Here is a 23,826-nt window from a genome sequence, read left to right as displayed (position 1 = left end):
CTCAAGAAGCTGTCAGCATTCAGTCCTCTGTATTTGAAGGTAAAGAGTAGGATTTCCTAAAGCAGTCATGGTTAATGTTGGTTACTTAAAGAGACATGATAAGGAATTGTCTAATTAGCCAAGATTGTCTGATAGTAATTGACCAATACTGGACATCTGATCCCCTGCCTGATCTTTGGTGAGCATGAAGGGCTGTTTGTTACTAGTGCTAGTTTCAGCATTGTTGAGAAGTCAATTTTTATTTTGTTAACTTGCACACAGGTAATTCTCAGATCCCCATCTCGTTCTGCCTCTGCGGGGTATATAGCCTGTTCAGAAGGATGCCCCACAAAACGTGGTCCATTTTAGTGTGGAAGGGCTAGAAGTAGACCACAGTCCTCATTCTAGAAACTGGCAGAGTCAAGTCACTGGCCTTTATGTTGCTGCTCTGAGAAAATGGGTAGGATGTAATTCACTTCATCACACACACAAACGACTTGGCCATGTTGACATTTGCAGCCCTCTGGGATAGCCCCAGCTAGTGACCTGTTTGCTAAACACTAGTTCAGCTGTGTCAGTTCTGTCAAAAACTATTTCCTGGCATTTGTGTTCAGAGCACACTATTTTGCAGAACCCCAGCCATGGCTGTTTTCTTTCTTGGAGTAAATAACCTTTCTGCTTAGGCCATTGAAAACCTGTATGTTAAATGTCTTTCATGTCTTTTATCTGCATCATGTCTCAGCATTCTCTGTTGTTAGAAATCACTGCTGTTCATAGCACGCCCATTTGTCATGCTTCAGGTCCACAGACTGTTAGTGGGCTTGTTTCTGAGAAGGTGCATGGCAGAGAACGACCCTGCTCCTTTAACCTTTATTCTCACTGCAACAAACACACTGGTCTGTGCAACTGCATTTATACTTAGAAGCAAAACTCAGAAGCACTGCTTCCCATTCAGCAGAAACAGCAATATCTGCCTTGGTCTGGGAGGGAAGCTGAATCCCCAGAAGCACAGAAGCCTGAAGCCATTTCCTTCTGTCGGTTATTCAGTTGAAGTCACTGGGAACTACTGAGAACAGTATGTTTAATTAGAGAGATACAGTGCAGTTCATCACAACATGACAGCACTACGCAGTATGCAAAGTCCTTCAGTAGCAAGCAATATAAGTTATGCACAGGAATGCCTGCAATTTTTTTGAGCTTATGCACACTGCAAACAGTGTAGATGAGGACCAGCTTTTTATCTGTACAGCAGTTCTAGCACTGGCTTTCTGGCCTATCAGTGTTATCAGCAGTTTAGATTTGCACCGCAGAAGACAGCGCTTCCTTCTTCTGGCTCTGTACTGTAGACATCTGCACGCTTCACAAATGATCCCCACTTGTTTCCAGCTGAGCAGGTCTGAATATATATTATGTCTTTGCATTTCAGAAGCAGCTAATCCCTTCCACTTAACTGGCACACACTCCAATGAGACTGTTTTGGCACTTCTGTTTTATTCAATTACATGAACCGACCTGAGATTCAACAGAAGAGACAAAGTCATGGGATCAGGGAAAAGCTACATAACCAAAGGCAGAAAAAAGTTAAATTGCATTAAATTGTATTGTTTCCAATGATTTTATTGAAAACATATATATGTATATACAGCATGAGAGCAAAAACTTGAAGGAGACAAAAAGCTGATAGTAGACCAGAATTAGACATTGGTTAGTAACCCATTTAGAAAAAGCCAGTGGTATTCTGGGCTGCATGTACAGAAGTATTCTGGTGCAGTCACTTCTTGAATGCTGTGCTGAGTCTGGGTGTTGTGTTATCAGTAGAGAGAGGTCAGAGCTGAAACAGAAAAACTGATGATCAGATCAGTGACTTGGAATGAGCAACTTGTACAGTATGAGAAAGATTAAAACTATTAAACATACTGGAAGAGAATTTCAACTTGTCTAAGTTAGTGTAGTTTTGCTGAAACCGGTGGACTCACAGTGATTTACACCAGCTGAGGATCTGAGCTGGCTAGTTTAGTTTTGGTGACTAACCAACCTAAAGGATAAGAATGGAGCTTAGCAGTCTGCAAATTACTGAAGGTTGTTAAATACCAAGGAGGAAGTAAAATGATTTAATGAAGCACACAAAGGTATAACTAGAAGTAGTTGGACTTAATTAAGAAGGGAAGATCGTAAATGAATATCCAGAAAGCTTCTTGCTGATGAAATATGACAGTCTGCAGAATCACCTTTCCTTGAAACTTTTAAAACAAGGTATGATGGAATACAAATGTCCTGCAGGTCAAGAGAGACTGTTTATGTTGTACACATTTACATCTTCTATGGGACTGAGCTAGCTGAAGGCTTTGCAGTTTTGGGCTCATTTTATCTTACACATCGCAATAGACAAGCCAAATAATGCAAGCATACAAACTTCTTACCAGATGCATGTTATCATGCATGTCTCGGAGTCATAAGCAGGTACCTAATGTATGTTTTTGCTCCTTTTAACACATACCTGCTCCTCTCAGATCTGAAAAAACCCAGCTAGTATGGCATGCTTAGCAGAGGATGTGTTTTATGGTGAAATGGAGAAAAGTGATGACCTGTTTTATGATTACATGGAGAAAAGTGATGACAAATATGTGGAAGGATAGCCAGTACAGTCTTTCCCGAAGTTCTCCGGTCAAACTACCTTCTCCAATTTGTCTCACAGTTCTTTGAAAATGTCCACCCTGCAGTGAAGGCACATGCAAAGTGCTTGTGCAGTCCCTGGCTAAACAGAAACTTGAGCTCAGCTGGAGCATTTAGTTTATGCCCACAATGCAAAGAAGAGCTATAGAATCATTATTGCACCCTCTACGTTAAAACCAGTAGCAACAGATGGGGGGAGGGACATTTCCATTTGTGAACAAACTGTAAATCACTAGCTCAGATGTGTGAGAGATGGAGATTATCCTGAATTTACTAAAATGGCCAAATCTGAATTTATTTCACAGCTCATTAGGGAGCTGTGTATAATAAATTACCCAGCATGTTATGTTCAGCTAACCTGCCAGCTCCCTGGTTTGTTTTATGCTCTGGGTTGTGGAATGTGAATAAGCAAACAGTGCTTATTCGACCATCGTTTCAGTGTACAAATGACAAGGACTTGGTAGAGCTTTTCTTCTTTCCATCGAACCTAAAGTGGTCTTCTTGCAAATCTAGAGGTTTTCTGTGGTCTATGTCGCTGAAGGCTGTTCCAGTTGACAAGAAAGGACACGTTAGCAGAAAGATAGAGCTACCTAAGGGAAGGAGGATCTCTTTTTCTTTCCTAATTGGCGCCTACAAGGCCGATTCCTCTCTGCCCAGTAAATCCCGCCATCTAGTGGACAGACTTTCCAAACAGGCTTGAGATGCCTTGTAGACCTTGAGGACATGCTGGGCACAGGCCCAGCCTAGTTGTTAACATTATTCACTTTGAGTTGTGGTTTCATCTGGCTACTTCATGGGGCTGGACATAGGAAAAGTGCTTCAGTTTCCATTTGTACAAGCTGTGTGGGGGTTTTTTTTTGGGGGGGGAGGAGGGGTTTAGCACTGCTATCTCAGTTTGCTTTGTGGTCCCACCTCATCATCCCTAGAATTGTGGCAAGGCACAGTGGGTGATGTGGAGGAGAGCTGGCAAAGCAGAAGGAGTTTCTGTGTGTTTCTTTTTTTAATTAATTCAACTTTTCAAAGAGGGTGCTTTTTCCCTAGAATTTAAGCCCTCTTGGCAATTTTTTTTTTTTAATTTTCACTTCATCTTTTTTTCCTTTTCTGTTTTACAATTATGACCTAGAACAGGTCTCCACAGAGTGTGAAAATGTTTCATTAACTTCTTTGGTCCTTCCTAGGAAAGAATAATTCATTACTGGAACAGTAAAATATATATATGTATAATAGTAACATATTTATTCTTTCTAATGGCAAAATCTTTTGATGAAGAACAGGGAACTTCTGTGAGATGTTTCGCTAAGGAATATTTCCATTTTCTGTTAGTGCCACTCATTGACGGGATTGATTTTTGTCACCAGCTGATTGTTACAGGTCATAATTCTGGCTGCGGGAGGCTGTGTGGGGACGATTTCTGATTCTTGCTCTCTGGTATGTTTGCATTAAATCTGGTCTGAATACAAAAACTGTACTGATTCTCTGTGCAGATTTCTCTTCTGATTTCATTAAATCTTTCATTAAAACTTCTGGCTTTAGCACTTAAGCACTTATTTCGTATTGACTACACCATTCAGTTTTCTCTGAAAAAAAAGTCAGACAAATATTGGGCATTCTTATTTTGTATGAAGTGTCCTGTGAAAGAAACAGATGTGTCCTTACCAAATCAGATTTCAAACAGATGTAGGTTAGATGTAGACTAGTGCTCACATTAACTCAGATTCTTCCATAAAGTAAGTGACAACATAGCATTTAGTTTACAGGTCACTATTAAGGGATCAGTAATATTTATAGGTACATGAAAACACTATGCAGCTGTTAAGGCACCTGAATCTAATGGCCACATTTTTAAAACTGGGCACTGCCATGTGTTGCCAAGATTGTTACACATGTGGCAGCTGGGATTTTGCCCACTCATGTAGTGTGGCTGAGTAGCTGTAGCGTTGGGCTGGCAGTTGGGAACTGTGGGTGCCTTGCAGCAGGCAGTAGCTGTGAGCATAACTTGAGGTAGACTGTGTTTTGCCTCAGTTTCACTAACTCTAGCTGGGGAAAATAATACGTGCTCTGTTATACATGTGTTGGTGAGAAGCTCCATTACAGCTAGGCAATAGGGCTAAGAAAAAAAATCACCTGTCTATTCCCCTATGCAATTGGTAACACTAGCAACAACCCCCCCCCCCCCCCCAGCTTCTGACTAATATTTTCTGATGCTGACGTAAATAGGGAATGGAAAGAGCATGTTCTGTGCAACAGAAGAGAGGGGTTTCCATTTTCTTCAGATCACATAGTCTAGCTTAATTGCTTTCCTGTAATAATACAGTGTTGGATTTGTATGAATAATTCAGGGAAGTGAAATGATAAAGTTATCAACGAAAGATGGCTTACAGTGATTCTTTAATGCATTTCATAGACATTTCAAAGACAAAAAGGTATATCTGCAGGTGGAATGTGAAATACTGTGTTGAGAATGCATACAAATGTATTAACCCTATTACTGGGATAGAGGAAAAATAAGAGTCAGCTGAAGATAGTGAATAAAACATTTTCATATTCCATGAATGTATGCCATTTTGTTCTATTAAATAATGAACAAAAGATCTTTGAAGAATTCAGAGATAATCTCTTCTGCTATAGGTGTACTTTTTAATGAAAAGGAATGGGAAGGCTTGAAGAAGATACAGGATTCTTCTCTAGTGGGGTGGGGAATAAGCATGGCACTATATACACAGCAGCAGTATATGAGGGGACAGATTTTATGTGTGGGCTACACAGATTGATCAGTTCTAGGGATTTACATTAGTAAATATACCCCTGCATGCAAAAACTCTTCTTTCTTTGTACCCTTCTCCTCCCCCCTGCCCCAACCAGTCTTTTGCAAGCTGCGTGGTATGGGAATGGTCACCTGAAATAGCAGCAGGTTAAAAATAAAACATGACATGTTGTGGCTTTGAAATTCCAGGCCATGGTAGTATTTTGCGCTGCCCCTCTAGCCGATGCCAGTGCTGAAGGAACATGGGGTCGCCCTCCCTTCAGAGCAAAATCCACTGGCTACTGAAATCTCACCTCCTGAGGGTTTCAGCCGTGCTGACAAAATGTGGATGATGCGGTTAGGAGCAGCCCACATTTCCACGGACGCCCAGTTCCTGGAGTGGTGCCAGCCTGTGTGCTTTGCCTCCTGCTCTGAGCGTGGGGAAGGTGGGGTAACTCTTTGTGGCACTAAGCCGGATGGCAATAGCATGTGCTGCTTTTGCAAGCCAGCCACCAGGAAAACAGACAAAACACAGTGTTTTATCTGGAGAGGCATCTTCCTGCATGCTGAATCCCCACTTCCCTTCAAGGAAGATGTCTCTTCCTCTCACTGGTCTGAAATAAGCACTTGCAGGGGGACGGGTGGACCTTGAGAACAACCTGCCTGAAGACCACAGCTTGCCAACTGCCATGGAGAGCAAAAGCTGTAAACATGTAGGCTTTGAATTTATGGACAAGTCTCAAGTCACTCTTAAGTTTGGATGACTGATTGCTTTATGTAAATCATTTATCCATGCAGTAAAGTCCTCCATACCACTTATCCTAGAGAAGTACAAGCAGCACTAGAGATCTGCCCCTAAAACGCCTTGAAGATTTCTCCTGTATTAAATCACCTTGTTTAATAAGTCTCCCTGTACTCCTCCCTATTGAAAGACAAGTTAAAGAGGAATCTTCATTCTTCTGTGTCAGAAAAAAAAAGAAAAAAAAAAGAAATCAAATCTTGATTTAATTGTCTTTTTTCCCCCCATTCTATTACCCTTTACACTATTCATTTACCTTTTCACTATTAAAATAACTATCTGATGGTGGCATTACTTGGTGAAGTGATATAGGTATGCTAAGTGGAGTGTGACAGATTAATTCCATAATTTGAAAACCTACTAGCTATGAGGTAGCAAGAACTGCCTTTTCTCCTTTATTGACTATTAAAGGTTCGTTTTGCAGCTCATACTGTTACAAAGTCATGATTTTCAATACACAAAGTCTGATTTTTTTCTGAAACCAAATAGCTTCCCCTCTGAGTTCAGGTGGGCTGTGTCATTTTGGGGTCATTTATACAGCCCAAAGAAAATACTTCATTTAGTTAATAAAATGGCTTTTCATCTACTTCCTAGAATGTAATTTTTAATATAGGTAAATTAAAAGCTTGCTTATTAATTGCAGTGCATGCAAGTGCCATTGGCTTTCTTTCAGTATATTCATGGCAAAGCTGTTGATGGCCAGGACATGGGTATGGCAAAGGGACAGATCCTGAGTTTGTATGAATCCATGTGGTCCGAGTGATCTGACCACAAATCCCGCTTAATTCCTTTCCTCTCTTGCTTTCTGCTCTAATTGCTTTGTGAAAAGACAAAATGATTGTCCTTTCTGATAAGCAGACAGACTTTTCAGATTGAAACTGGAAACTTCAGTTTTCCTTCAGTGGAGGGTTTTTCACTTTAATGGACTAGGAGTGCTTACAAACTCAGTTAGTTCATCTCATTTTGGTTCAGTTCAGTTCAGCAACAAACAGCTGAGGAGTAACTTCATTAAACATGTGCTGTGTGGCAGGGGAACATCGCTTTGCCAAAATCTATACTTATGTGGGGCACATTATTTTCAAGAGTGGAAGTGCTAGGATTTCATTATGCGTTTATTGCCATAGTAAAGATAATTGTATTTATTTCTCTCATACAGCAACTCTCATAGACTTTAATAAACATGAATTAAGCATAACCTAACCATTTATTATGCAAACAAAATGATAAATTTTCATCTTAAAAGAAATCAGCCCTTCAAACAAGCATTTATTTTATATATGTATTTATTGTTAATTGAAGTATATGCTGAAAACAGGAGAGCAGGTTTGGATCTTGGTTACCCACTAAGGAATGACAGTAAATGTGCTGGGGCTGATGGAGATTTATGTAGGTGTTGTCATGATAAAAAACTTGTCTGAAAGTGTTAACTTTGGAATGTTGGCCTTGTCCTTTGCTCTGTGGTGGCAGATGTGTGCATGCACTCCTCTGAAAATGGGGTAGTATTGATAAAATTATCTAGTGGCAATTTGCTTAATAGTATTTGCATTGTCTTATGTCTGGTGGAAATCCTGTGGTACTGGAAGGTTTTCCTTGGAGCTTAAATGAGTTTCACTCATATACTTTTTATCAAGGACTTGAATGTGCTATTGTTATTCAGCCAGAAAAGTTTTCTTCTGGCTGCTGTGGTGAGTTTCCTTTTGGTTTGTGTTGTCTCTGAGCTAAGCCTCCAGGTCAAACGCTGCTGAACCCCCTGAGCGCTTCAGTTTTTGGTGAGCTCCCTCTGGCCAAACACCCAGTCTATACCAACGCACTTGCTGTGATTTTCAAAATTCTGCCCACATGGTCTTTTCCATTTTTCATTTTTTCATTTTGCGATGCTCAATCTCCCATTTTCCTCAGGGAGAAATACATAACAATTTGGGGCATTTTGTAGTCTTACTAAATACTTTCCATTTGTTTTGTTGTTTTAAGTAGATACAGATGCTTCACTGCCAGTTTTATACTGTCCTGTATTGTTGCTATCAGTTGCTGCATTTCAGGAGGAAGAGATGTAAACTGTACTTCAGCTTCATACAGGCAAAGCTTACAAAGCTATTGAATATGAGATACATGCTGCTGCTGAAGGTTTTGCCTTCATGGGTAGCATTTCCCAATAGATAGCTGGAAATCTACAGATATTTTTAGGTAAGAGACTATCAGTATTGCTATGCACGTGTCATAAAGTCTAAAAAGCATCAGGGATGAAATGATCAACTTTTGGCTCAGAACTTGACTTTAAGCGATATACGGAACATTACTTAAGTATTTTGCTGGTGAAGATGTCTACTTATCAGCATTTCAGCAGTGCTAACTTGAGGCATGGGCCTGAGAAACCCCATCTCTCTCCTGACCCTAGAGGTTCACAGGTCTCTGCTGCATCCCACTGGCCATGAATCCAGCCCTGTGTATCACCTATGGCAGGGGACATGCTGTGCTTCTGCATAGGATTCCTGCAGCCTCTAGTATTGTTAAGAGAACACATCATTTCATTTAGGTGTGTTTTAAAAAGGTGTGCTGAGTAATAATCATTTAATAATAGAAGTGATAATTTCATCTTGCCTCCTTGTAAACCATGCAAAAGTAAGATAGAAGAATTTTGCTGATTTCCTGTTCTGCCACAGATTATTTTATCCTTGGGCAAATCTCATCTTACCTCGGTGCTACAGCTACCTGAAAAAAAGGATTTTTTTTCTGTCAAAAACTGAGAGAGATATTTTTTTTTGGACCTATTCAAAGTTTTATTTTTATTCTGGCTCAAGACCCAGGTATTTCATTTTAAATGTGTCTTAGTCTGCCAAGGAAATGCTCTGAAAGGAAACAGTCTGAAGTGTGGAGCTTGTGTTTCCCTGTATTTAGGTAGTCCTGCATTGTGCTTGCAACAAATTCATACACCAGTGGACAATCTGCTTTGCTCTAAATGCCGTGAATTCAGAGAAAGGCTGTGAATTCAGAGATTGATGAGAAACCTAGCACTTTGCAATATGTCCCTTTATATTACTAAACTGCATACACAAACAGTCGACTTTGCAGCTTGGCACGCTATAATAGCTAAACTTGCATATAAATAACTGCAGTGGACAGTGATCGAGTCTCTTCACTAGTTATTTTCCCTGTCTGTTTTTGCTATTCTGCTTTTGCAATTCAAAATCAGCTTTTTGAGGACAGAATGAAGCCCCCAATTCCTTTGTATTGACAGCAGCAATAGCAAGGCAGATTCTTTATCTGTAAAGAGACGTGCAGCCACAGCCCATTCCCCATGGGGCTGACATAACACCAAGAGCTCTGACACAAAGACCGCTAAACCAGATGGACTCAAACACAGTGTCTGTGGTGCTTGTGAATGGCTTGCTCTGGGCGGAAAGTTGCAGCAGAAAGTAGATCAGAGCAGGGCCTGCTCTATGGCATACCTTGTATGAGGAAAGAGGGAGAGGGAGACACCATGAAAGGCTGTCTCCAATATGCATGCACAGCAAGAAGGCCTGGTCAATTCGTCCCTCCCAATCAGCACAATAGGACAGTGCACATGGATTATTTCTGGAACATCTATGGCAGTACGTCACTTGCCACGTGCCTGACAGCTGGAGGTGCTGGGCATACGGAAATATAGCTGATGGTCAGGAAAGGAAAAGCCAAGCTATATTTCATTGCTTTTCAGACAACACAAGATTGATTATTTAATAAGTTTCATATCATATGGGATGTCTAGCAACCTGGCTGGCAGGGGAGCTTTTCAAGTGCAGGATGTCAGCCGCAGACGCTTTAGTCTCCTGCTGTAAGATGGTACAGATATTGGCAGGTAGGGCCAGGGTTCTTGGAGAGTTTCCTTATTTGTAAAAATATCCTGCTTTCAAATTCCTGTATCTCATTAGCTTGTGGAACTAGCATTGGTTGCATCAGCTGAGAATTTCTGCTTTCCTATGGTAAATTACTCTGATTTCTAGCCCTGAGAGATTGCAAACATGATGCCAAATCTTTGGTCCACCCTTGCATATATGCAGCCCCTTCAGCCTTTCAGAGGACTTCCTGCGCTTGGGTATAGGGGGAGGACATTTATTCCCACCCAGTGGTTGTGCCATACAACATTTTTGAAGCTGCTTGTGGTTCTGAGTTGCTTTATGCAATGGCAAGCTCTAGTGTGATGTGCTAGTATCCTACCTGTAGCCTGCCCATGATGCTTCCCAGACAGTTAAATGCTGTGGCTTTCCTTGTCTTATCTATCTGTAAGACCCTGACCCCAGGAAGGCTACAGAAATTGCAGGCATGCTTTAGAGAGACAGTTGTCAGCCTAAAAGCAGCATCAGCTATTTTTTAAAAAAATGAAGATAATTCTGGCAGCTGGATGTAAATACATGGTAGCTGTCCTGAAACTGTTTGGAAGCTGCTCATAATCATTGCTGACTAGAAGCCCTGAACTGAAACTCAGACTCCAGAGGTGTTGAGTGACATGCTGTTGTCCTAATGTGTCAAGCAACAAGTGCTGTCCTTTGGCAGCCTGAGCTTACATATTAGCTTTTGTCAAGATTTTAGGAGTCTACTATGGCAACCGTCTGTTTTAGCTTTGCTCATCCTCAGAGCCAAAATACTTACTGCTGAGTTGTCACATGCTAACTAATATAAGCAGCAAGCCTCTCTCCTTTCTGGCTGGCCACTGGAAAAGGGAAGCCTGTGCATTGCAAACTTTACACAAATTAGTCCACTCTTCCCTGCCAACTTTGCTGTACAGAAGCATGTTTTTTGTTTTAAAATGCTTCTGTGCAAGTGTTGGTTGTGATAAAATAAAGCACAAATAAACTGGGATGTGACAGCAACAGAGAACCAGGTGCAAAATGCTTTCTTCACTAGGAATGTAAGTGTTGCACAAGAAGCCACCAAAGCATTTCTGGAGCTAACAGTATCCCTTTCTCCATAGAGTCCAAATTTAAAACCTTACCTCTTCACCTTGCTCCAGGCTTCTGCGTGGTGTAAGACCATTATACGGATGAAATGCACACTTCTTTGTGTCTGCATTTCTTTCTGGGCATTAACAGCATAAGTGAGGGGAGACCTGGAGCTCTCACAAAATCCATATTTGTGCGTGCGCCAGGACGCCCTGGCACTGGAAGGGGATTCACCTGCTTTGTGGCTGTGGGCAGCCGGGTCAGTTCTGCCTTCTGCTCAGCATACAGACTTGGCAGAGCCAAAATTCTAAAAGGCAAGTGGCTCCTGGAGAGGTACCCGGAGCACAGCGTCGAGCTACCAGGGTACCCTGTACTTTGTGTATGGGAGGCAAGTGCCTCAGCATGGGGTACTTTCCTGGATCTCGTCCTCTGAAGTTGCACAGAAACTCAAGAACCTGGTTATCTGTGTGTTCTCTGAGAATGGAGATGTAACCAGGAGGCAGGTCTTTCTGGGCCTGGTTTCTGAATCCTCATCCTGTTTAGGCATGAAAGAAAGGGCCAGGTCATTCCAGCTAGCTTAAGAGGGAGCCAGCTCTCTGTTCAGCATGGTGTCTCTGCAGGCCCTGCAGACAGGCCCCTAGCACAGTTGCTCCTTATCGTGAGTCTGCCAATATCCTCCAGCCCAGCTGCATTTCCTGACAAAGGGTGGTTTTTATTTGGGGGTTTGTGGTGGCTCCAGGAGCTGTGAAGATGTCAGAGTTGCATGAAGTGAGGCAGGGCTGCCACACTGTGGCCTAATGAGTCAGTGACCTTTTCACCTAAACCTGCAGTAAGCTGAACAGCCTCTCTGAGCACACCTTTCCATGTTGGACCAGGCTCTACCACAAAAATGCTCTGAGCTCAAGTGAACCTCCTTCTGCAACTGAGTTACAAATAACAAATGGCTTTCTCCTAATGCCTTAAATATCAAAGAATTCCTATACTGCTTTAAATGAGACTAGAGAAGTGAGACCCCAGCCTCTGATGCAGCCTTGCTAGAAGTAATGGTCAAAACATAAAACGGAAGGCACTAACCCATGATGACAACAAAAGTGGGATAGGGTCACTCCTCCATGAGGGTTCACACTGAGAATGGTGCAATTCTGGGAGCAGATGATGTAACTAAATTGGCAGAAGAGACCAAACAAGAAAGAGAAACAGTATTTCAATTTCGTGAGCATGCATGGCTTTGTTTTGTAATTTTGCTACATGGAAACATTTTTCCAAACATTTTAAGCTTGAAAAAAAAACTGGCACTGAATGACATTCTCATGAAATACGTAAAACCTTCTTTTGTTCCAATGTCACATTCCAAGGTTTCAGGAATTTTGCTGTTTCTCAAAATCATTCTGCTTTGAGAGAAAAATATCACCAGAGTATTTTTTAGTCAGAAAAATAATGTAGAAGGACTGATGATCATTTATGTTTTAGTTCAAAATTAATTTTCAGGCTGAGACTGAATATTAAAAATGTCATGCTAAATGATAACTTTTCTGAAAACTTGTAAGTTTATGAAAGGAGGTTATGCTGACAGATGTTTCAGAAACCTAATTAATGGAGCCCTGAAATGAAAAAGACTGAGAACAATTTGGCTTCTTGTATGAGAAGAAATAACAGGTAACATTTCAAAAGCAATAGAAGACCAATCACCTCAAGAATTTCAGGCAGAAAGAATACATTGTAAAATAGCAGTTAGGTTTCTTTTTGTCATTGTAAACTTTCTAACACATCTCTGGATAGAACTGTCTGAGGGGGCACAGTTATGTTTTGTGGCAATTATTGATATTTCAGGATTTTTATACATTCTACACTGGAAAACAAAACCTGAATATTTTTATATTGAAACAACTCCTTTAGGATGCTTCAGGTGTTCTAGTCAAGGTTTTCTTCTCTCTCCCTGGTCAGAAATGATTAGAGAGAGACTAGATTGTTCTGAACCTCAATATCTTCCCATCCAAACGAATGAATCTTTAGAAGTGCTTCAAAGTCAACAAAAACTGCATATTGGAACAACATTGTGTTTTCCTGAAACTATTCCAAGTAACTCCAACTTGGAAAAGAAAAGCTGCACTTAATCTCAGCAAAAAGAGAATGGATTTGCCAGTTCTGTTTTGCTGACACTTGTGGAAAATGGCTTTGTTTTACTGTATTTCTTTTCATCATCCTTATTTAGTGGCTGATGAACTTCCGATAATGTGGCTATTTGATCTTACCCAGTGAAATTACAACTCATTATCTAGTCAGGATGTGCTCCAGGAGCAGGGATTAAAAAAGATGGTGTCAGTAATATACTTTACTGAAATTATGTGAGGACATGAAGTAAACTTACACTGCTGCAAAGTACTGGGTATCAGTATGTCTTTCATTAATCCACTCAGTCCTCTCTCTTTCCTTTGTGGAGTGGCATGATAACACAAAGCCACGATAAAATGCAGGGAAACTTCCTGTCCATGCTCTTGGGACTCTGACAAACACCACTAGAGGAGAGGCTTCCACCTCGATGCTGCCTTGTTGCTTGCTTTGCTGCTGGGCATGAGTATGGGTGCTGAGACTGGCCGGGTTTCATCATGCACACCACTGAGCTACAGAAGTATGGGCAGTGGCTTTCCTTAAGCGATCGAGTGCACAATAGAATGCTGAGAGCCTGCTGCGAGGCCCTGAGATTAAGCCAAATAGTTGGAAGCAAGTTTCTGTCTCAAAGTTAACTGAGGTGCCATTTTCCTAGACAGATTGACAATGCAATAAGGTGACAATGCACCATTGCTAAGGCCAATCTAAAGAAACACTCACTGTTAAAAGAGCAAAGGCTTAGGGAGATACTAAAGGGAAAAGGTGTGATGCTGTAGGGAAGATTCTGCAGGTAAAGGTCAATGGAAGGATTTGGAATTTTCCTTGAAAGTAATTCTTGGACAAGTTTGGGTGACATTTCTTTGTCTCCTAATACTGCTTTCTAATCTTCACCTTAAAGAAACAGTAAGGTGCAAAGCATGCTGTCTGCAGAAGGATTCACACATGGACAGCCTTGGTCTCCCTATCTCTAACTGTCTGCAAAATGCCAAGGCTGGGTTAAAAATCATAGATATCTTTATTTTTCAAAAGTGTGTATGTTTTTAGGCCTTCAGAGGCCCAGTTTTCAAACATTTCTCCTTATTTCCAAGGGCTACATGGTTACATAAGTAAAAACATGTATAATTAAAAAAAAAAAATCACACCATTCCACAAAATCACTAAATTTCAAATGCTGTGGATTTAAGGAAAAAGACAAGCACATGCCTCAAATAATGAGAGTTAGTAACATCAGTAAGAGCACAATTTGCACAGATTTATTTCATTTAAATACAAACTGAAAATTCTCTGCATATCTCTAAAATATACCACTTGTCCTCACTAACTTTAAGAGATCTAGCAGATCACCTACAAAGATTCCTTTCAGCCTCTTCATCACCAGGAGCCATCTCCTCTGGCTTCCTCTAAATCCCAGTCCAACAGTTGTCTGTTGCAATACCTCTTCACTGTCATCAGATTTAGGCTTTGTATAATGGTGTGCTTATTTTGGAAGGGAGGTAGGTGTGTGTTTGTGTGTGTCAGAGGCTGGAGGTGGATGTTTCACTTTGTACTTCTTGCAGATTGAATTACTGTTGCTGGCCTGTCAGTTTTGTGTATTTCTCTCATGTTTCTCATGGGTATCAACGGGGGATAGAGTAAGTACTGGCTTTGGATTTGATTTGTACCATGAATTTGCTTGTAATCAGCACCACCCACATCCCCAGACTACTAGAGTGGGATTTTAAAGAGCTGGTTAAACTCTGTTGGTGTGATAGTAGTGAAAACTTCTGATAGTATCAGTGCAAGCAAGATTAAGTCAGTGTAGAATGACTGAATTCTTATATGGGATCCTTAAAAAGAAACATAATCCTCTAAACTCTTGAACCTTCAGAGGACGCAGGTGTAGCTGCAGGATGAAATCAGTTACATTTTCTCTGGCTTCCTAGGAAGCCCTGTAGACAAGGATTGAGTGGGGGTACACCTGAGGGGGAGTACAAGGAAAGTTTTTAGTTCAGAGCTTGCTTGTGCCAGTAAACTTGAAAGGCAGCTACAACTGTTGCAAATACTGGACATACCATATGTCCAGTCATGGATTTAGCAGGCATATAAGCTCATGTTCTGCTTGAAAATCTTTACAAAACGAAAGCTGCATGTTGCCAAGTTTACAATGCAGTTCATTGTGAGTATAATTGAATTACTCATCCATGTTTGCAAGACAGATCTGGAGGAGAGTTTGTTGCTGGCTGCCTGTAAGACAAAGAGCGTTATTTGGGAGGTGGTTTTCCTCATTCTGTTTCCTCTTTAGCAGATGATAAAGCGATCTGCAAAACTCCGGTTTCTGAGGGCATGACAGTGTTTGACTGCTTCACAACAGCCATGCATAAAAAACTTGGAAATCAGTCAGTCTCCACATTTACCAGATATGAAGATACAGAGAGCATTATGTCACAATCTTAAGCCCCTCTCAACCTGTTGTACCTCAGAGATACTGCCTCTGCTAAGGCAAAAAGACCTTCTAGGCAGTCTGAGAGTCATGAATGTGATCTTCATTAATGTTAGAGTAATACTAGAGACCTCAGACAAGGTTCCAGTCTCATTGTGTTAGGTCATGAAATAAGAAGCAAATCCTAAGAGTTCATAATCTAAATGGATAAAGGGCAGGCAAGGATACAGCAGTGATATGACATATGCCAGAACTACACAGAAACTAGATTTCCTTGACTATTGCCTGTCCTCACCAACTTGCTTCAGCTGTAGGTGCTTCACGCTTATGTGTGCATAAACACAACCAGTCACTAACCTATTCTTTTTAGCAATTGTAAAATGTTCTCTGACGGGAGTAGGGGGTGGGGTGGGTGGGTAGAATCACTATGTTACCATGAATGATAAGCAAAGCTGGAGCATGTTTCATCTCAGCCCCAGAAAACTGTGTACCCAGGGAGTTTATGAGAAGATCACTTCTTTTGCATGCCATATACTCCAGCAACACACAATATACAGTTATTTCAGGGGTATTTCTGAACCAGTGCCAAAGACAACATCTCTACTGTAGTCTGAGACAAAGGGACAAAATGTGTTTTGTTCACAAAGTGTGCATGCACCCAGAAAATCTACAGTGAGTAGAGCCAGGTGCAGCAGACAGGCCATAAGCAACTTCATCCTGGCCCAAGGTCGAGGTCCTTCCCCACCAGCAGAAGGTGGCAGGTCCAGCTGCAAGCTGCTGAGGAGGTGGGGGTCTGCCACAGGAAAAAACTCGGCCATCCTCCAGTGATGAGAGGTAGCAGACTTTCCGTTCTTGGGAAACAAAATGCATCTAGTCCAACTTCAAAGCTAGGATATACCCCCTTCCCATATTTCTGGATGCAGGCAAGGAGAATCCATAGCCTTGTATCTGTACAATTTATTATCTGACAGAAAGATTATGGCACAGCTCCCTTCCTTGTGAAGTGCCTTCTTTGCCAACACCATGATTACTCTCTCTACTGATGAGAAGTGTTATTTCACCCAAGAGATATAAGTGTCCATATAGAGTCAGTTTTGGAGCATGTGTAAGATACAGAAAATATCCTAGATAGATGAGAGGTTTTTCATGAAGTGGCTAGGCCCCTTAGGTTGCTGGTACATGTTTGCTACTGTGCCCAGTCTGCAGGGGGGTTGGATCATTCCCAGCTTGACTTTGGCAATAGCTTCTTCACTCTGACCTTGTGAAGACTACTCTGGATGTCCTCAGTGGCTATGCTGTTGGTTATCAGTTAAATCACAGATTTTCCGTACTCCCCAGTATCAGCATTGGTGGGTTTACGTGTCTGAAAGCAGCAGTGGGGGAGCATTCAGATTCACACCCTCCAGTTTGGTAAACTTTCAGTCATTAGGGATGGCTTTTGGACACTGATCTTTTTTCACCTTGTCCCTACCATCCACTTTGTTTTTCAAAAGCCATGGTGCACAGGTCATAACTCATGATAGTGAGTAATTCCAGCATCAGGAGCAGCTAGTGCTACTCCACTGCAGAATGAGTACACTGCATTGCAATGCTTTTCATTCAGGAGAAAGTGCCAAGTGTAATATGACCTGCTGCACACTGCTAAAGACTGACACTGGTTGCAGTCACATTCGGCTGTAATTTAATGTCTAGCCACATTCCAGCTGTCCTACAGTTGCACAAAATCATGCAGGAAAATCACGAGAGAGAGAATAAAAACATAGGGGAAGGATCTTTCTGGTTTTCTTTCTATCCTCTGTTTACAATTTGTCACAACTTTTCTCATCAACTGAGGCCATTCTTGCATATTTTCTCCTAAGACAAATAGCATTAGAAAAGCCACAACAATAATACCACAATTTGAAGGTGATTAAAAAACTTACTTCCCACAGTTCTTTATTTTTCAACTGCCTGTGACAGTGTGTGTGTGTGTGTGTGTGTGTGTACACATACTGGTCTGCCATCTCTTGGGGCACCTTAGCCATCCAACTCCAAGGAACTGTGTTAACTTAAATAGAGGCAGTTGGGAAAGCCCCACGTAATTGCTTAGCTGAGGCAGGCGATCTCTGCTGAGCGCTGGCTTGCCTGGAGCTGCCAGCAAGGGCGCATTGGGTGGGTGCTGTGGTGGCAGAGAGGTGCAAGTGGAGCTGGGGCTGGGCTTGCCCCCACCCTGCTGCAGGAAATGGGTGAGCCCTGGAGATCTCTAGGCCCTGCTTGCAACTGTTCCCGGGGTTCAGCCCTCCCACAGCCTCTGAGGGATGTGGTACAGCCTTGTGGCTCTTGGCCGTGTGATGTTTCTGCTGCACAGCTCACAGGGTCGGAAGGGTTGGCAGGCTTTGCTGAGGAGCGCTGACGGGAAGGAACACAGCTATGTATCACTTTTGCAGCTCCCTAGCACTGATGAGGTCTAGTTCAGACTTCAGCATTATTTAGAATAGCCATAGGGTTGTTTTGTGTTACAGGGTCAGTGCGCTCTCTGTGCCTTTCTTTCCTATCTATTACTTACTTGTTGAAAGATTTAGTTTCAAAAGCAAAAATTTAAATTAAGTGCCAAGTGGTTTTAATAGTGACACTCCAGAGCTTATTCGAAGAGGCATTTTTGTTTTTCTTGTGGATAGAACATTTTCAGTTGACGTTGAGACTGCTATGGTAGACTTGTGGAGGTTTTAAAATGATGTTGAGGCTGCTGAGGTAGGCATGTGCAGGCAACAAAATCCCAGAGCTTTGTGCAGGTTTCTTTTTACCACGCAGCCTTTAATTATATGAGCAAACGCTACTTGGGAATAACGGTATCAAATTTCATGTACAATGCACTGCAATCTTAGATCTGCATTTTTCATTTCGTTGCAGCCTGGCTTAAACGCTTGAATTCCTACTCTGCTTCAGAAGTGCATTCTAGTTGTTATTGATATGATATGGATAACAGAATCAATACAATGTTTAAAGGCATTAGCCCCTCAAATAATCCATTAAACCCATTCCTAAACTCTCAACCAGATGAAGCAAGGAGCCAGACAAACAAATCAATGTTTTTACAAATGAGTACACTGTATCAGATTCTTAAATCCATTCTTAGACAGCTCAATAAAAAGAAACTAAAAGCATAGCCACAGTGTGCTACCTGGCTCCAAACACATTAAACCTAACATCAAAAGGGGTGTGTGTACTGTACTATGGGGACGTGTTGGTTCAGATCTCCTTTAGCATGGGGATCTCGCTACTTGTTTGCAACACAGTTGAGCTCTTGCTCCCAGCCCCTCTTCCCCCAGCAAAATGAATGGCAGAATCTCCAAAAATGAGGCACTGAAGTGAGTATAGGAGACCTTGGATATCTGCCTTGCTTCAGACTGCATGCACCTGCGTGTACCAAACCCCACATACTCGAACCTCTGGAGTCTGTGTCTTGGGACTTTGCTCAGGTGCTCTTTGGCATCACAAAGCTGGTGGGAAAGGAATAATCCTGCTTCCACTGAACGTTCGGAGTGTGTGCGATAAAAACGCGATGTGTGAGGGGCTGTTGACAAGCATCCAGAGTGACAAGAGATGATTGTGCTGCTGACTTAAAAGCTGACACTCTGCAGACTGAAAGGAGCTGACCAGTTCTCTGCAGAAGGAGTACAAAGCATGACCAGAGATGAAAAGGTACTTCAGTAATGCCTTCAGGCCCCAGCGGAGGTCTTGTGCAGCCTCTTTGTGCCAGGCTGTCTGACAACGCACGGTGAGAAGGAACCTCATGCAGAGAAGGTACATGGAGTGAGAAGGGGAAAAGCAGGAGAAAAGGCAATTCCCTTGCACAGGATTGCACAGGAGGTCAGTGTCATAACCAGAAACCGAGTTCAAAACGTCATCAGCCCCTGCCCATACCTGCCACTGTCACCCCATTTGTCATGGCACATGGTCAGTGTTTGTTTAAGGCAGCGTATTAGAAAGCTGCAAAAAGTCAAATATGGCTGTCCCTTTTTGTTGTGAAAATATCAACAGTTCAGTAAAACAGAAATGATGGCCCTGTTGCAGGCTCGGGGCAGGCACCCCCCTCCCTCATGGAGAAAGCTCCTTTCAGGTGGATGGCTTAACAAAACGCCTGCCCATCTGCAAAATGGCTCAGGTCAGCCAAGTGCCAAGTGAGGAGAAGAGGTAGAGCCACAGTTTGAGAAGTGTTATGCCCTTCTGCATGGCCCCTTGAAAATATTGCCCCCATACATGGCAGGAAATTCAGTGTGAGCTGAAGCTATCAGAGATGATTTAATTCTTGCTGAGTGCTCTTTGACTCCTCTCAGAGTCCCAGAATGAAGCTGAGGTCAGGGACTTGGTGACTGCTGGCTACTAGCCCTGCCACAGCTCTGGGAAGCTGCTCGACCAGCAGCTCACACCCATGTGATGCGATGGATAAATCTCACCACAGGACTGATCACTTGTCCCCACTGTGTTGGGACTCCCCTCTGCCAGACCAAGACAAGGGACGGACACTGCACCAAAAGTGAATATGTGTCTTTTGCCCAGTAATTAATGTTTCACTTCGTGCACTTTTACATAGCAAGGGCTGAATTATTTTACATCAAGCCAGAAAAAACAAAGCCATTGGTGACATTTTAAGCAAGTACAACACTTGTCACATTAATGGCAAAATCTCCACTGCTTTTATGCATCTCCCTTTTACAGGTTAAGTTATCAGTAGTAACTCTATCCCTGATTATTTTTGGTAGAGAGGTGAGCTCTCACTCACCTTACATGCAAGTAATCTGTTTCCCTTCAGTCAATCCCCACTCACTGTGTATAGAAATGGTGCTACAATCCAACCCTAGATCCATAACTTAATACTATGAAGAAAGGGACAGTTGCCTTCAAGGAAGCTATGCTAGTTTATGTCAGCCAGGGATTTGGCTCTGTAAAGATTATTTTTTATCAAAATACTGAAATTGCTTATCATTAGCTTAGATTGAAAAAATAAGAATACATTTCTGTAAGCATTTTACTGGAATAGATTCTGATCTTTGACTGTTCACTGGTCAATAATTACATTCTGACCATTTAAATGTCTGCAGTAAATCAAAAGCCTTTTTTCAAAAGCAGCAGCTCAGATGTTATCATTTTAAATAATGTTTTAAATATACCCATTTGTAATGATCGCAACACCAATACCTTATAGGCACAGAAATTAGTTGTGATTATCAATATTATTCTTCACGGCATTTGAACTGAAATCAATTTAGAAATATATTAATATATACTACTACATCTCACTGATTCATAGATTTTAAGGCTAAAAGGGGATGTGACATCAGTTTGTCTCATCTCTTGTATATAGCAGTTTATACAGTTTCTTTATAATAGTCTGTACCAAATACATGCATCTTACACATAGAATTGGGACCTGACTGTATGTTCCGTGATCTTCATGTAGCTGTTTTTATTAAGCCCTTTAATTTGTCACTATCCATGTTTTGACCTGTTTGTACCAAAATTTCTGCAAATTTATTCTGCTTGTATATTGCTTCCTCCATGCTAGTGGTTCCTTTCGCATCTTTCATCTAAACTCAGAGCAACAGGTATACTTCTTTGATCACAAAATAATCTTGTCTAAGTATAAGGAGTATAAGGAAGATTTTTTTTTCTTTAGATTCTGGCATGTTTTGCATCACTAGCAAGGCACTAATGGATTTCGGTATAGCCAAAATTCCATCCTTCATTTATATTAGGTGACCAGTGTTGTTATATCTGTGCATTCCCACAGTCACACTAACGAAGTCAGTGAAGGCATTTCAAAGGCTGCCTGACTGCATCAACAAATAATGGGGACCTTTTTCTCAGACCTTTAGCTACACAGAAGTTCGTCATGTCATATACACAGAAAGCATTGTAGGTATCAGCTGGGGTTAACCTCTGTAGTCAGAACAACTGGCTAAAGAATCGTAAATAAATGAGGCAGTATCTCCTGGTAGTGCAAGTACTTTTTCACTGAAAATGCCCGTTGCTATTCCACTGAACTCGAACCTGCTCTCAGGTTCAAGCCTACTAACTCATTGTTTCCTTCTCATATGTCTTTTCTGTATGTCTGTAAGCAGCACATGCATTTCATTTATGCAGGTTTAATCCTGCCAGGACTTAAGCACATATACAACTTGATGTAGCATGGATTATTCCATCAATGATGACTAGGTGACTTGCACACATGAAGATGAGTGTACATGTGCATTTTATCAGGAGAGGAGCTTTGCTTTGGAAATTGCTTTTCCTGGGGGTCCCCGTCACTCTCGTATTATTTTCAACTTTTGCAGAACCTTTTCATTTGTTTTTGCAGTTATTTCATAGGGCTTCTTGTCATGTGCAGCTAGACATGATACAACAACCACTAAGTTTTATGCAAGTAATAGCAGAGTCAAAGGTAAGAGACATATTCTGTTCTCTCCTCTTGCCCCACACTTTCCAAAGGAGATACAATATAGCTGTGATGTCGCTTTTATCTGGTTGAAGTTTTTTTTCCACTTAATTAAAATTCCTTAGTGAACCTATATGATTTTTATGATAATGATCATAGTTTAACTGAGGTTTTAACAAACAGAAATATATCCAGAACTTGCTCTATACCACCACTGAAAACAGCTGCCTGCACATCTGGATAAAGAAATCTGTAGTGCCATTCTAACATTGTAATCCCAGGTAGCCCAAGGAAATTTGGGTAGAATCTCAGGATAGAAAAGTGCTGCTAGTTTATATTATATGAATTATATGAAAAGTCATACAAGGAAAAATGAAGTGTAAACAAGACTTGGAGAAGGCCTTTCAGAGAATACATGTTATTTTAAATAAATCCTTGTTTTTACAATTAAGTCAGTCTTTTGTTGCAGACTTTCACTGTGAGAAGTTAATTCTGTGAAGGAAATAAAAAAAAAAAAAAAATCCAAGCCCTACTGTAGGCAGGTTCTGTGCCTTATGCATAACTTCAAGATTACTAATAGTTCTGTTGGCTTGCATAGTACTAAACTTTTTGAAGTGCCAGACTTTTACTTCAGTTGAGTTTCCCTGGCAGAGCTGAGAGGAAACCTCTGCCCCCACTAAATAACAGATAATGCCTAGTACTAAATACAAGCAGGTACAAAAGCCTCTCTACATTTGGAAGCAACCTCTAAATTTTGCTGATGAAATCCTGGCATTTTGTTATTTTAACTGCTCCATCCTCCATATATATCAGTAAATATTTTGAGAGTAGATGATATCTGACATCTTTTTATAGATATATATTTTAAATGTAAATGTATTAAACATATATATGTGTGTGTATGGACACTTTCAAATATCTATCTCAGTAGATAACAATAGAATTCATAGCATTCATTCCTGATTCCTTCTGGGCTCTGGAATTTCAGGGTCTGACTTGTGGGAATCTAGATAAAGGAAGCAAGTATGATGTGCTGTTTCGAATGCTGGTATAAATAAAAAGAAAAACCCCCCAGCAATTCAGCACATCACAATAGCAAGTTAAATATAGACAAGGATTACAGAGCCATTGTTTTCACTCCTGCTAAATAAGACAGTACTCTTAAAATGGAATGCCACTTGACCTTTCACGTCTCATCAGTCCGTGACTGTATTTAACTGATGCAGGGAGGCAACATTTCCCCCTTGGACCCGTCCTTGGTTGATATGACAATCACTCTTGCTGGGTCACACAATGCACAGAAGGCATAAACCCAGTGCTCCAGAACACAAGAGGGATTTTGCAGCTCATGGAGGAGCCCCATCCGTGCCCCACAATGAGATGCGCTCTTTTTTCAACTTTTCACAGCTCGTGCTCTCTGCTGGCCATCTCAGATCACCACCAGTTCTCAAACATTCAAAAGTTACTTACTTTGAAGTGGAAATCCTTGATGTGCAAAGCAAGAAGCAGATCTGCATTGTGGACAAGGTGAGTTTGCATCATTTCCAGCCCACTGGGGCTGTGCCCAGTTCACAAGGTGCCATATTCTGTTTTCTCTCTGCTGTGATCTTGTTCCATACTGGAAATCCTTTCAATCTTCCCTCTGGGAGATACTCAAAACTTCTCATGGTCCTTGGCTGCTTTTCCAGGATTTTTACAGAATAAAACTCACACTGATTTCTTTTTGACCTCCTGGCTGCTCTGTGGACTCAAAATACATCCTTTGCCTGTCTC

General features: G+C 41.4%; 1 protein-coding gene and 1 long non-coding RNA gene across 2 annotated transcripts in view; one reads left to right on the top strand and one right to left on the bottom strand.

The window, feature by feature from the left end:
- Nucleotides 1–1,469: 1,469 nt before the first annotated feature.
- Nucleotides 1,470–23,826, bottom strand: part of LOC112980780 (uncharacterized) — a 124,031-nt gene continuing 101,674 nt past the window's right edge. The window contains exon 3 of the long non-coding RNA XR_003258509.2: nucleotides 1,470–1,810. This is a non-coding gene — a long non-coding RNA (uncharacterized LOC112980780). The remainder of the gene's footprint in view (nucleotides 1,811–23,826) is intronic.
- Nucleotides 23,347–23,826, top strand: part of TECRL (trans-2,3-enoyl-CoA reductase like) — a 64,944-nt gene continuing 64,464 nt past the window's right edge. Inside the window, exon 1 of the mRNA XM_026095937.2 lies at nucleotides 23,347–23,580. Within this exon, the coding sequence (XP_025951722.1) occupies nucleotides 23,347–23,580 (234 nt within the window). The remainder of the gene's footprint in view (nucleotides 23,581–23,826) is intronic.

This window comes from Dromaius novaehollandiae, chromosome 4, assembly GCF_036370855.1.
Source record: "Dromaius novaehollandiae isolate bDroNov1 chromosome 4, bDroNov1.hap1, whole genome shotgun sequence".
NCBI classification, from domain to species: domain Eukaryota; kingdom Metazoa; phylum Chordata; class Aves; order Casuariiformes; family Dromaiidae; genus Dromaius; species Dromaius novaehollandiae.
This window is presented reverse-complemented; position numbering and strand designations above follow the sequence as displayed.